The sequence below is a fragment of the Schistocerca serialis genome, chromosome 3 (genome assembly GCF_023864345.2).
Source record: "Schistocerca serialis cubense isolate TAMUIC-IGC-003099 chromosome 3, iqSchSeri2.2, whole genome shotgun sequence".
NCBI classification, from domain to species: Eukaryota; Metazoa; Arthropoda; class Insecta; order Orthoptera; family Acrididae; genus Schistocerca; species Schistocerca serialis.
In genome coordinates this window covers 441,159,507-441,171,599 of record NC_064640.1, presented here as the reverse complement: position 1 = coordinate 441,171,599, position 12,093 = coordinate 441,159,507, and the positions used below count along the sequence as shown (strand labels likewise).

Here is a 12,093-nt window from a genome sequence, read left to right as displayed (position 1 = left end):
GTAACTGTCCACCCCTCAGAAGCCTCAGTATGGTACATAGTATTATCTTCCACCGCATCCTCCTTTTACAGACCCATGGTGAGTTATGTGCCAATTTGGAGCAATAGGGTGTGAATTGTTTTTTGTCCATCATGTCCAGTGGGGACCAAAGGACAGTAGGGTTGATATTGGGGTCATCACCTTGGCCTTTGAAGGCGACTCATTGCCTGAAAAGGTCACTGTGGTGATGTATTGATACTACTTGAAACCATATGTCCCCAAACTCCATGTGGTGCTTCAAATGCATGTGATTCAGGCACGTCTTCACACTGTAATGTTAACCCCATCTATAAGGATTGTGGACGTCAATTACACATGAAGTTCCTCGTGTATCTCCCATGACCCCTAGCCATCCTCTCCTCCTCCCCCGTCCTCCCCCGTCCTCCCCCCTCCTCCCCCCTCCTCCGCCCTCCTCGCCCCCTCTTACCCCCCCTGGTAGATGCCCAAGACATAAATTAAGCCTGATCTATTTCAAGGTGCTAAAATTTCAATTGCTATCATGACCTTTTGGGGTCTTCTTCAGGAGTTTCAGGGTGCTACCATCTTTTACGCTGATAGCTTTAAAACTGCGGATATGGCATGATATGCTTTTACATCACCTGTATCTGACGTCCAGGCTAAGTTCAATTTTATGACCAGCCAGGTTAGAGTTGTTTTATGCTATCACAGGTGGCAGCTCTGTGCAGTAGATTTTGCACCTGTTACACCTTCAGATAATTTTCCTGCTGTTCTGTGTGTGCACGATCAGTAAAATTTTATTATTTGCTGCCCTTCCTGGTGGTGCTACTTTAATGATCAGCAGTGAATTTCTGTGACATTACTGGTACAGCACCTGGCCTCTTGTTAAAAGAAAATTGGAATTTATCTGAGCTACGCTCAGTAACTCAAGTAACTTACTGAAGAAACCCAGCACATCACAAAGGAAGAAATTAAAGTAGTAGTTCAATAAGGTTTTGCCCTGGCTCTCCATCTGTTCCTTATATGTGTTAAGACCACATCCTTAAGCCAAATAAGAAAGATTTGTGAGAGGGGGAAATGGTAATCTTAAGTTAAAAAAATTGTTGAGCTTTCCGCAAATGAACTTGGTCTGAAATTCTAGAAGAGACTGTTGGTTCAGTTTTGTACAAAAAGACACCAGTAAATATAGTAAACTGACAGGAGCTAATAAATGATAGAAATATATGTTTTTCTAAGTCCTTACTGATTAAAAATAAATAAATAAATAAATCACGGTGAGAAACTCGTAACCTTTTACCTACCATCAGCCCTCAGAGGCCCATCTGTTATGTTTAACATCTTCTCTATTAGTGACTTACATTTTATTTTACCGAGTGAGGTGTCACAGTGGTTAGCACACTGGACTCATATTCGGGAAGACAAAAGAAGAAAACCCACATCTACCCATCCTGCTTTAGGTTTTTCCGTGATTTCCCTAAATTGCTTCAGGCCAATGCTGGGATGATTCTTCTGAAAGGGCATCCAATGGGACTAATGATCTTGGTGTTTGATCCCCTCCCACAAAACCAACCAACAATTTATTTTAATGAAATTTTATGACTTTCCCCAATTTGTCAAGTTTGTCACAATTTTGCAAAAAAAAAAAAGAAAAGAGAGAGATAGAGAGAGAGAGAGAGAGAGAGAGAGAGAGAAGCCAATGGCTTTATGTTGAAGTGTTGGTGCACATTTCCTCCTGTATGGGCCTTGTGGGCCCATGTGGTTAGAAGAAATTTTGCAACAATGAGATGTCTGTCTGTGCAGGGCCTGGTACGTCCTTTACCATTGTTGACTCACTGTCATTATTTCAGTGTTCAACAATTCTCCTTGTGATAAGCTCATTTTTATTTCGGTGCATTATTTCATAACAGTTGTCTGTTCTGCAGACAGAAAACGTTAATGGAGAAGAGGACTATCAGGCGAGGAGATAAGGGAATTGTTGGAGCAGTCTTATAATTCTGAAACCCCCCCTAGTGAATGTGAATTCTCCTCTGATGATGATGATGATGATGATGATGATGATGATGATGATGATGATGAGGAGGAGGAGGAGGTAGTAGAGGTAGATGTCGCTGAAAACTCAGAACTACACGAAGGTGGCGATCATGAAGGAACCCTTTATGAAGATGGAGAAGAACAATTTAGTGGAAATTCTGTTGTGTGTGACTTATTGTTTTCTCATAATGGGAATAAAATATGGACTACAGCTCCTCAAGCTGGTAGACGGAGCAAAAAGAATGTATTGAAAGAAGACCAGGGACCTAAAAGTTATTCAGTTAGTAACTTTGATAATGAAGAAGCTTTTTTATGTTGTTCTTTTGTGTACCCTTCAGTGACAAAGTGTGTATTGGACCAACAAGAAAGGCCGAATCGTTGACAAGGACTGGTGGATATAGATACCAGTACGCCTGAAATGAAAGTTTCTTGGTGTTCTGATCCTGACTGGAGTTTACAAGTCAAGAAATGAAGATATCAGTCAGCTTTGGAATGTTGAGAATGACTGATCACTGTTCAGTGAAATTGTCTCACAACTGCTTCCATGCTATTCTGAAGGTGTTGCACTTACACAATGCAGCAGCCCAACATGAGCATAGATCAAGTGACAAATTAGAATCAATCAGAGAAGTTTCTGAATTGAGGAAATTACCCATAGGGATGCCTACTTTCCAGTATGGTGCTTGATCGTGAATGAACAGTTGGTCACATTTCGAGGCCGCTGTCCATTTCGACAATACTCCCATTAAAACCTGGTTGAAACAGAATAAAGTTCTGAGTAATTTGTGACAGTGTGACAAGCTACAGCTGGAAGATGAAAGTGTATTTTGGGAAGGAGGAAGAAATCAGAGCCATGCGATGTGGAGAGAATGTTGTGAAAACCCTGGTGATTGAACTGAAAAGTCTGGACGTCATATCACCTGTGATGATTTTTTTTTTTTTTTTTTTTTTTTTTTTTTACATCTCTTGATTTAACTCATTATTTGTTGTCAAGAGACCTGACACTACTCGGTATTATCTGAAAAAACAAAGGTGAACTGCTTGCTGATTTTATTACATCTAAAGGATGTGAAGTATACTGTACATTATTTGGTTTTCAGCCAGATATGATGACAGTCTCTTATGTCCCTAAGGGAAACAAAGTTGTTACCATCCTTAGCTCTCTCCATGACCAACCAGTGGTGTCGTCATTGCAAGTAAAGAAGCCTGAAGTTATAATGACATACAGTGCCACAAAGGGCGGCATTGACACGGTAGACTAGAAGACGCAATGCTATTGTCATTATTGTTATGTAGTACAATATTTTTAGACAGATTTATGTGGAGGTTGACAGAATTTATTACTCAAAAGAAAGTAGTTAGAATAATACGTGGAGTTAACACATTGTATCTCATTATAATCTGTTTCAGTTTTAGGAATACTAATAGCATACTTTCTGTAAATTTAGTTTCTAATGTGACCTGCTGTCAACAATCTGTTTCAATTGGAGAACAAATTACTTTCACAAAATAATATCATAAAAAATAATTGTATCTGTTGACATTTTAATCTGTCTTTAATTCCAAGAGTGGTATTGTGTACCATAAAACTATTTGATAGTATAAGGGGGAAAAATTTTCGTTTTAGGATGTTGCTGCAGCGTAATGTAACTAGCACGACTCTGATGTGGCTATATAACCACTGACACATAGGCAAGACATTACTGTGACATTCTTGTATTTCTAACGTGCGTGCGATAAATGTGGAGACATGAACTATGGCGACAATTTTACCAAATGTGTCCAAACAGGGTAAACATGTTGTTCTTTTCTTGGCTGCCAAAGGACAAACACCAGTAGACTTCCACTGGAGAATGAAGAATGTGTATGGGGCAGCACTTCTGTCGAAAACCACCATTGTGTATAAGGGGCACTGCTGGTTCATCATAACGCACGTCCCCATATCACAAATGTTTTAACAGAGAATTTACACCCACTCAAGTGGAAGACATTCAAGCACGCGCCCTCAAGCTCTGATATCTCTCCTTGAGATTATGACACCTTCGGTCCCTTAAAAAAGGCCTTGAAGGGCCTGTTGGACAAAGATGTGCAGCAGGTGGCAACAGACATATTCACGTAGCAGGACAAGGTGTTTTGGATGTCTTCAGTGCAGTACGTTGTTGGGATGAAGTACGTCGTTGGGACGATTGCTTCAGTGCTAACGGTGATTTTGTCTGATTGGAATATCGATTCTGGACTGTGTGTTCATCAAACGGAAATTTACTGATCGCCCCTTATATGTCTAGTGGATACAATACCTCTTGACAACTGTTCATACACCAAAGAGGAATATTTGAATGAATGAAAAAAAACTGATAAACTATGTCCCAACAGATAGCTAGCAAGTAGTGTAATATTTCGGGAAATAAACTGAGTATCTACTGCTGAATGAATGACTTGTTTATGATAGGAAATAATGTAGGCAAACCTTCTTTGTCAATCAGTCTGTCTATTAGTGAGTACCATATCAAAATGCCTACAGTAGAGCCTGAGATTAGTCTTCACATGTAGACAGAAAAAACATGGGGGGGGGCTTTAATTTATAACATCTTTAAATTATGGTCAAGCTTTGCTGCTCTCTGATATTGTCGTGTCTGTGTACTGCACTGCTTGTCTCACCAACTCTCTCTAATTGACTATCTCATAGCTCCCATATTGCCATGAGGTGTCACTCTAAATGCCAGCTAAATATAGAACAGATGACAATACGTAATTTGCACATACATTATTACCATAAACAATAAATTATACATGTTAACATTCCTTGTGAATCAGTCTATCAGTGGGAAACATATCAAAATCTCTATTCTAGTTCCAGAGAGAGCCATAACATAAAAAACAGAAAAATGTGCTGGATGAATTTAATTTATAGTATGTACTAAATTGTATTTTTTTCATTAATATGGTGTGTGGAATATATAACTGACTAATTAGAAACTAATTGCAACAATTGGTAAATATTACTTTTCAGAAAAAATGGTCATCTAGACAGCATATACCCATTTGAGACACACATATTCTTACATGATAGTGTGGCAAACATTGATGAAAAAAACTTCGCTATCGAGGTGGTACGTGGTTCTGTGATGTATTGGTCACCTGGGTGCCATGTTCTTTGACGTCCAGAAGGCGTGTGATACAGTTCCGCACTGTTACTTAGCAAACAGAATACGAGCTTACTATCGGAGCAGATTTGTGGCTGAATTCAGAATGTTCTAGCAGATATAATGTCGTATGATGTTCTTAATGGGATGAAATCAAACAGGTGTAAAGAGAATTCCTGGAGCACCCTAAGGGAGTGTTATAGATCCATTCCTGTTTAAAATCTATGCGTATTGTAAATCAAAGTCTCTAACTGCATTTTTTTCATTCTCTTTGTTACAGCTAGTCTCAGGAACTACTACAGGGATTTTGATATAATTTATTGTTTGTAGTAATCATGAGCGTGTAATGTGTATGTTATCTGTTCCATGGTGTTTGAAGTGACATCTTGTGGCAGTGATAGTAAATAGGAAGAGTTCTGTTAGACAGGAGGTGGTACCTGGGAGGCAAACAATAAACAGCCGCCACAACTCCAGAGAGCAGCAAACTTGACCAGAATCTATGTGTGTGTTATAAATTGAAGTGCCCAGCTGCATTTTTCTGTCTGCAGGTGAAGGCTAATCTCAGGAACTAAGTAGGGATTTTGATATGATTGTCACTAATAGATGGACCGATTCATGAGAAAGATTTGTGTATGTCAATACATATTTTAAACAAGTCATCTGGCCATACATACATAGTGCTATCCATGCAAAGCTGGGGCAGGTCTCTAGTATAAATTATCTATTGGATAACTTGGGAAGCTCTGTAAATCATTTTACAGACAATCCTGTTGTCAACAGGTAGGTTGCAATGCCAGAAGACTGTAGTGAAATCCAGGGAGACCAGTAGAGGATCAGTCATTGGCGCAGTGACTGGCAGTTAACCCTGAACGCAAATAAATGTAACATATTGTGTATAAATACATGAACAGATCCATTACTGTTTGATTACGTTATTGATGAAAAATTACTGTAAACAGTAACAGCTGTAAAGTACATTAGAATAACTGTCTGGAGTGACCTAAAGTGGAATGGCCACATAAACTGATTGTAGGGAAATCAGATGCCTGGCTGTGAGATTCACTGGAAGAATTTTAACTAAATGTAATTCATCCATGAAAGAAGAGGCTTATAAAACACATGTTCAACTGATTCTTGAGTATTTGTCTAGTGTGTGGTAGTGAACACCCCCACACCTGCTTCCTCCAAAATCTTCACTGTATTGACAGATTGATCTGTAGCATAGCCTGAGGTCTAGGTTAGGTTGGAAGGTGTTTAAAAGTTGGAAAGTCAACAAATGTGAATGTGAAATAAAAGTTGTGGTAGCAAATTGATCAGTGGTGTAGCCTTGTGTCGCTGTTTGCACCTTATTTAACACACTTTGCCATATTTAACCCACTTTTCATTATAAAAACAAAAACTGCAAGGTAATTTCAGAATAACTGTATTATACGATGGACAAAACTCTGACAAGTATTTTAATGACTATTATGAACATATGAGAAATACACCGAGGCCATGACAAGATTGGCTCCTGCCTAGTGCGCAGGCACATAAAGGGCACAAAAGCTGAATTATAAAATAAAGGCCACTTTAAGAATTAACCAGGAGAGATACATGAATTCTCCAACCGCACATGCTCCTATCTTCTGCCTGTGAGAAAAGGACTTCCCTTGATCCCAGATACAAACGCATGCTGTTCTCACAGTGTCTTTTCATCCAAGTACCATCATAAAGAAATGACTACTGACAAACAGGTGTCACATAATTGTGTATGAAGAGTGCACTTGCTTCATACAGCTACTGCCTACTCGAGTGCATGTTCAGCAGTGGAGTTTTTGCTGCTACTTTGCTATGGCACTGTAGGATCTCAAAGGTTTTCGAGTGGGTGCTGAAGCAAATATGCTGTTTGACCGATGGCTTCTGATTATTGTCAGTTTCTGACAACTGAGGACTGAAGTGAAACTATTTGAGCTAGACGTCTTCAAACTATTTCATAGAATAATAGATGAAATGGGAAACAGATCTCACTTGTGAACTGACTTGTCTAATGTCTTATGCATTAGATGCTTTGTAGACAATAGGGCCAATAAATACAATACAATGAGTAAAATTCCATCTCACTTAATTTTCTGTCAGAAACATCTTAAATGACAGCTCTGTATCGTATTTTCAAAAATATCCAGCAGATTTTGGTGGCAAATATAGCAGGAACATCGATAAAGCAGAGCTAGTTAATGAAATAGCAGCTTTCAAACTCCAGTAGAAAGAGCTGATGACACAGCTTCCCAGTAGGCTATGTTGAAGTTGTTTTCTCTTTCTTCCAGAGCACGGGCTATGAGATGCTTATTCAAACATCGAAATAGTTTTCAAGTTTTTTATTACAATTCCAGTGACTGCAACATCTTATCAATGCAGTTACAGCAAATTAAAGACAATAAAAAATGATTCAAAGTTGAGTGTAAGTGATGTAGAGTGTCATCATTCAACTCTCTTGGTGACAGCTGCTAAATTTGACTTCAGTGACATAACCAGTGAGTTTACTCCACTCAAAGCAAGGGAACTGAAAACAAAATTATAATAAAATGTAATTCTTGGCAGGAATATCTCTTTATTTATAGCCCTTTATATTGTATTTCTAGCTAATAACTTATGCTCTAATAATAATTTATGAGGAGCAAATAAAACATTTCTTTACTATACATGTCACTAAAATCAATCTGCAGTAGCTGACATAAAAAAATAAGACATACATTTTGTTTTACTTTCAATTTTTATATAATTTGTAATTTATTACTACAACCATACATTTAATTAGTTGTGTGCAATATTTTGCATCTATTGCTCTAGTGCTACCAACTGCTTCCTTCTTTTAATCAACTTGTGCATATATTTCTTTTTCCCCAGTTTGATTCAGTACCTCCTCATTAGTTATTCAATCTACTCATTTCATCTTTAGCATTCTTCTGTAGCATTGCAGTGTGTCTTGTTGGTTTCCACGGTAGACTTGTATTTTGTAAAATTAGCTTTCAAATATTTAGTCAGCTTTTCAGATTAATGTGTCTCAAAATAATTTCAAATAAATATTGAGGAGATTCCTTTCCATTCCTCTCAGGCAGAGGAGGTAGTTACCCACTACTAATGGTATCATTGGCAATAATTTGTTGAATCTCCTCTGGATAATGTAGCTCTAGCTGGAGCTGCATTTACATTCACACTCCACTCTGGCAGTGGAATGTACTAATGTTATCTGATGATCTTAATCCCCAGTCATGGATACTATGCAGGAGAAACAACTGACAGTTATTCTTGCATGACGTTTATAACAATGATACAGGCTGAGAGACAATATGATGTTTGGTTCTCACAAGACCTACACGTGTGACAATAATTGTCTTGTATATTCTTCCTTTGCTATTTTTTTGGTCTCTCTATGCCATTCAGTTTTGTTGCAAACTATTCAGCAAATTTCAAACACTGTTTTAGACACACAGTTAGTACGCTAATCAGATTTGAGTATTCTGCTATCATGTTTATGCTTGGCCAGTACACAAGTGCTTCAAACTTGATCATGGGCTGTAATATTCTTCAGATAACATTTCTTTCCGTTGGTGAAAAAGAAACATACTTTAGATTTTATTTTATTTTTTCCCCATTTTTTATTATTGTAAGTGTTGACTAACTTCTGTTCAATAAGCTTAGAAAGAATGCCATGAAGAAATGACTGTAACCTGCACTGTGTGTCTCATATTTTATACAAAATCTTTATATCAAATGAAATTGTTTTCTTAACTACACACAAAACTCATCCTGATCCAAAGCTAAATTCACTAGATGATGATGTATATATTTTTGATTATGGTGCTCTGTTACCAATGATCAGTGTTCTTCTGATCTTTGACAGTTTTCATAAGATAATTAGCGTACTGTGAATCCATTATAAGTATTTCCAACTGATAAGATGAGTGAGGTAGTGCAGTCCTAAGGTGCTGGACACACTTTCTGGGTGAGTACAGTTCAAATTCCTGCTTGCCATCCTGATTTAGGAAAAGACATCACCAATTCACTTCTCCAGTCTGAGCTTTTACTCAGTCACTAATCATCATTAACAGGACATTAAGCTCAAACCTGCTTTCCTTTGTTTGTCTCCAACTGGTGGAATAAATGTCCAGAAGAGTACACGTGCAAACCCTTGAACAAACTTGTCTTTTCTGGAATGACACTTTGTGCTTAACTGAAGAACCACTATTTCCTACAGAGCTTTTTAATGTCACTCATAATTAGTTGTAGGAAAGCTGTTTCATGCCATGATAAAAATTTGACAGAAAATTTGTTAAATTTAACATCAAGACCTACTTCCTTATCGGTTTCCTCACTCTGCCACCCAGCCATTACTTTTAAAGAATATTTGGTCCTGGTAACAGTAATTAGCCTCACTGATTTCCATGAAACTTTCTAGCTTTTTTATGGTAATACATTATTTTAGCTCCTGAGTACTATCATAAGATTGTACATGCCTGAGGCTTTTGTACACTCCTGGAAATGGAAAAAAGAACACATTGACACCGGTGTGTCAGACCCACCATACTTGCTCCGGACACTGCGAGAGGGCTGTACAAGCAATGATCACACGCACGGCACAGCAGACACACCAGGAACCGCGGTGTTGGCCGTCGAATGGCGCTAGCTGCGCAGCATTTGTGCACCGCCGCCGTCAGTGTCAGCCAGTTTGCCGTGGCATACGGAGCTCCATCGCAGTCTTTAACACTGGTAGCATGCCGCGACAGCGTGGACGTGAACTGTATGTGCAGTTGACGGACTTTGAGCGAGGGCGTATAGTGGGCATGCGGGAGGCCGGGTGGACGTACCGCTGAATTGCTCAACACGTGGGGCGTGAGGTCTCCACAGTACATCGATGTTGTCGCCAGTGGTCGGCGGAAGGTGCACGTGCCCGTCGACCTGGGACCGGACCGCAGCAACTCACGGATGCACGCCAAGACCGTAGGATCCTACGCAGTGCCGTAGGGGACCGCACCACCACTTCCCAGCAAATTAGGGACACTGTTGCTCCTGGGGTATTGGCGAGGACCCTTCGCAACCGTCTCCATGAAGCTGGGCTACGGTCCCGCACACCGTTAGGCCGTCTTCCGCTCACGCCCCAACATCGTGCAGCCCGCCTCCAGTGGTGTCGCGACAGGCATGAATGGAGGGACGAATGGAGACGTGTCGTCTTCAGCGATGAGAGTCGCTTCTGCCTTGGTGCCAGTGATGGTCGTATGCGTGTTTGGCGCCGTGCAGGTGAGCGCCACAATCAGGACTGCATACGACCGAGGCACACAGGGCCAACACCCGGCATCATGGTGTGGGGAGCGATCTCCTACACTGGCCGTACACCACTGGTGATCGTCGAGGGGACACTGAATAGTGCACGGTACATCCAAACCGTCATCGAACCCATCGTTCTACCATTCCTAGACCGGCAAGGGAACTTGCTGTTCCAACAGGACAATGCACGTCCGCATGTATCCCGTGCCACCCAACGTGCTCTAGAAGGTGTAAGTCAACCACCCTGGCCAGCAAGATCTCCGGATCTGTCCCCCATTGAGCATGTTTGGGACTGGATGAAGCGTCGTCTCACGCGGTCTGCACGTCCAGCACGAACGCTGGTCCAACTGAGGCGCCAGGTGGAAATGGCATGGCAAGCCGTTCCACAGGACTACATCCAGCATCTCTACGATCGTCTCCACGGGAGAATAGCAGCCTGCATTGCTGCGAAAGGTGGATATACACTGTACTAGTGCCGACATTGTGCATGCCCTGTTGCCTGTGTCTATGTGCCTGTGGTTCTGTCAGTGTGATCATGTGATGTATCTGACCCCAGGAATGTGTCAATAAAGTTTCCCCTTCCTGGGACAATGAATTCACGGTGTTCTTATTTCAATTTCCAGGAGTGTATGTCATTGCTTCCTGTGCAGCTCGTGCTGAGAATCTGAGTGTTGGCTTCCTGTGGTACTGCTTTTAGATAATGAGATTTCTCCTCTGTGGTCTAATGCTCACCATTGCTGGCCTTGAGCTTGAGTCCCAGTGACCATTTCAGTCTTTTAGTCAGGAAAAGGTCTAGAAGAAGATTCACTCAGCCTCACAAGACCAAAAGCTGCTTAATGTAATTGTTAGTATGCAAGGCCCCAGCGTCAAATTGAAGGGCTCCTGTCTGGCTGGGGTCATATGCCACATGCCCCACCCCCTTTGTATTGCATGATGGTAAGCATTGTTAAAGTTACTAAAAAATTCTGGACAGTTATGGACAAGTTAGTTCAAACTGTGATCCTGTGTAATTTGGGTTTTTGTGGTTTATGGAAATCACCTCATCCTTCCCATAAATTGGGCAACTGCTCTGTTTACAAACGTAATCTTGTGTTGTATGATCCTTTAAACTCTCTTTGAAAATAAGTCTCTCTCTCTCTCTCTCTCTCTCTCTCTCTCTCGTGTGTGTGTGTGTGTGTGTGTGTGTGTGTGTGTGTGTGTGTGTGTGTGTTAGAAATACTCTCATATATTTTTATCATGAATCTATCTGTAACATATCACTTCTGCTAGTTGGATCTAAAAAGCTAACAGTTATTTATCATGCATTTGACATTTTTATAAAGATGCACATGTTGCTACAACATATTGAATGTGTGTGCCTCAAACCCTCTTTGATATTCTTGATAGCTGATGAAATTTGTAATTCACAGATCACCAGAAAAATCGAAGCAGGCATTAAAGAAAGAAGCTAAAGAGGCAGCAAAGAAAGCAAAGAAAGAAGAGAGATTACAGCAAAAGGTATGGTATTTTCAGTTTTTTTGGTCTGCAAAAGTTTGTTGGTGTATTAATACAACTACACTTTCTTTGCTGCCATTTTAATGTTGAAACTTTTTTGGGGGATGTATAGTTGTACAGCAAG

At 40.2% G+C, this 12,093-nt stretch overlaps 1 protein-coding gene across 1 annotated transcript in view; it reads left to right on the top strand.

Moving 5' to 3' along the window:
- Positions 1 to 12,093, top strand: part of LOC126470334 (aspartate--tRNA ligase, cytoplasmic) — a 106,580-nt gene that overhangs the window by 10,544 nt on the left and 83,943 nt on the right. Inside the window, exon 2 of the mRNA XM_050098120.1 lies at positions 11,885 to 11,972. Within this exon, the coding sequence (XP_049954077.1) occupies positions 11,885 to 11,972 (88 nt within the window). The remainder of the gene's footprint in view (positions 1 to 11,884; positions 11,973 to 12,093) is intronic.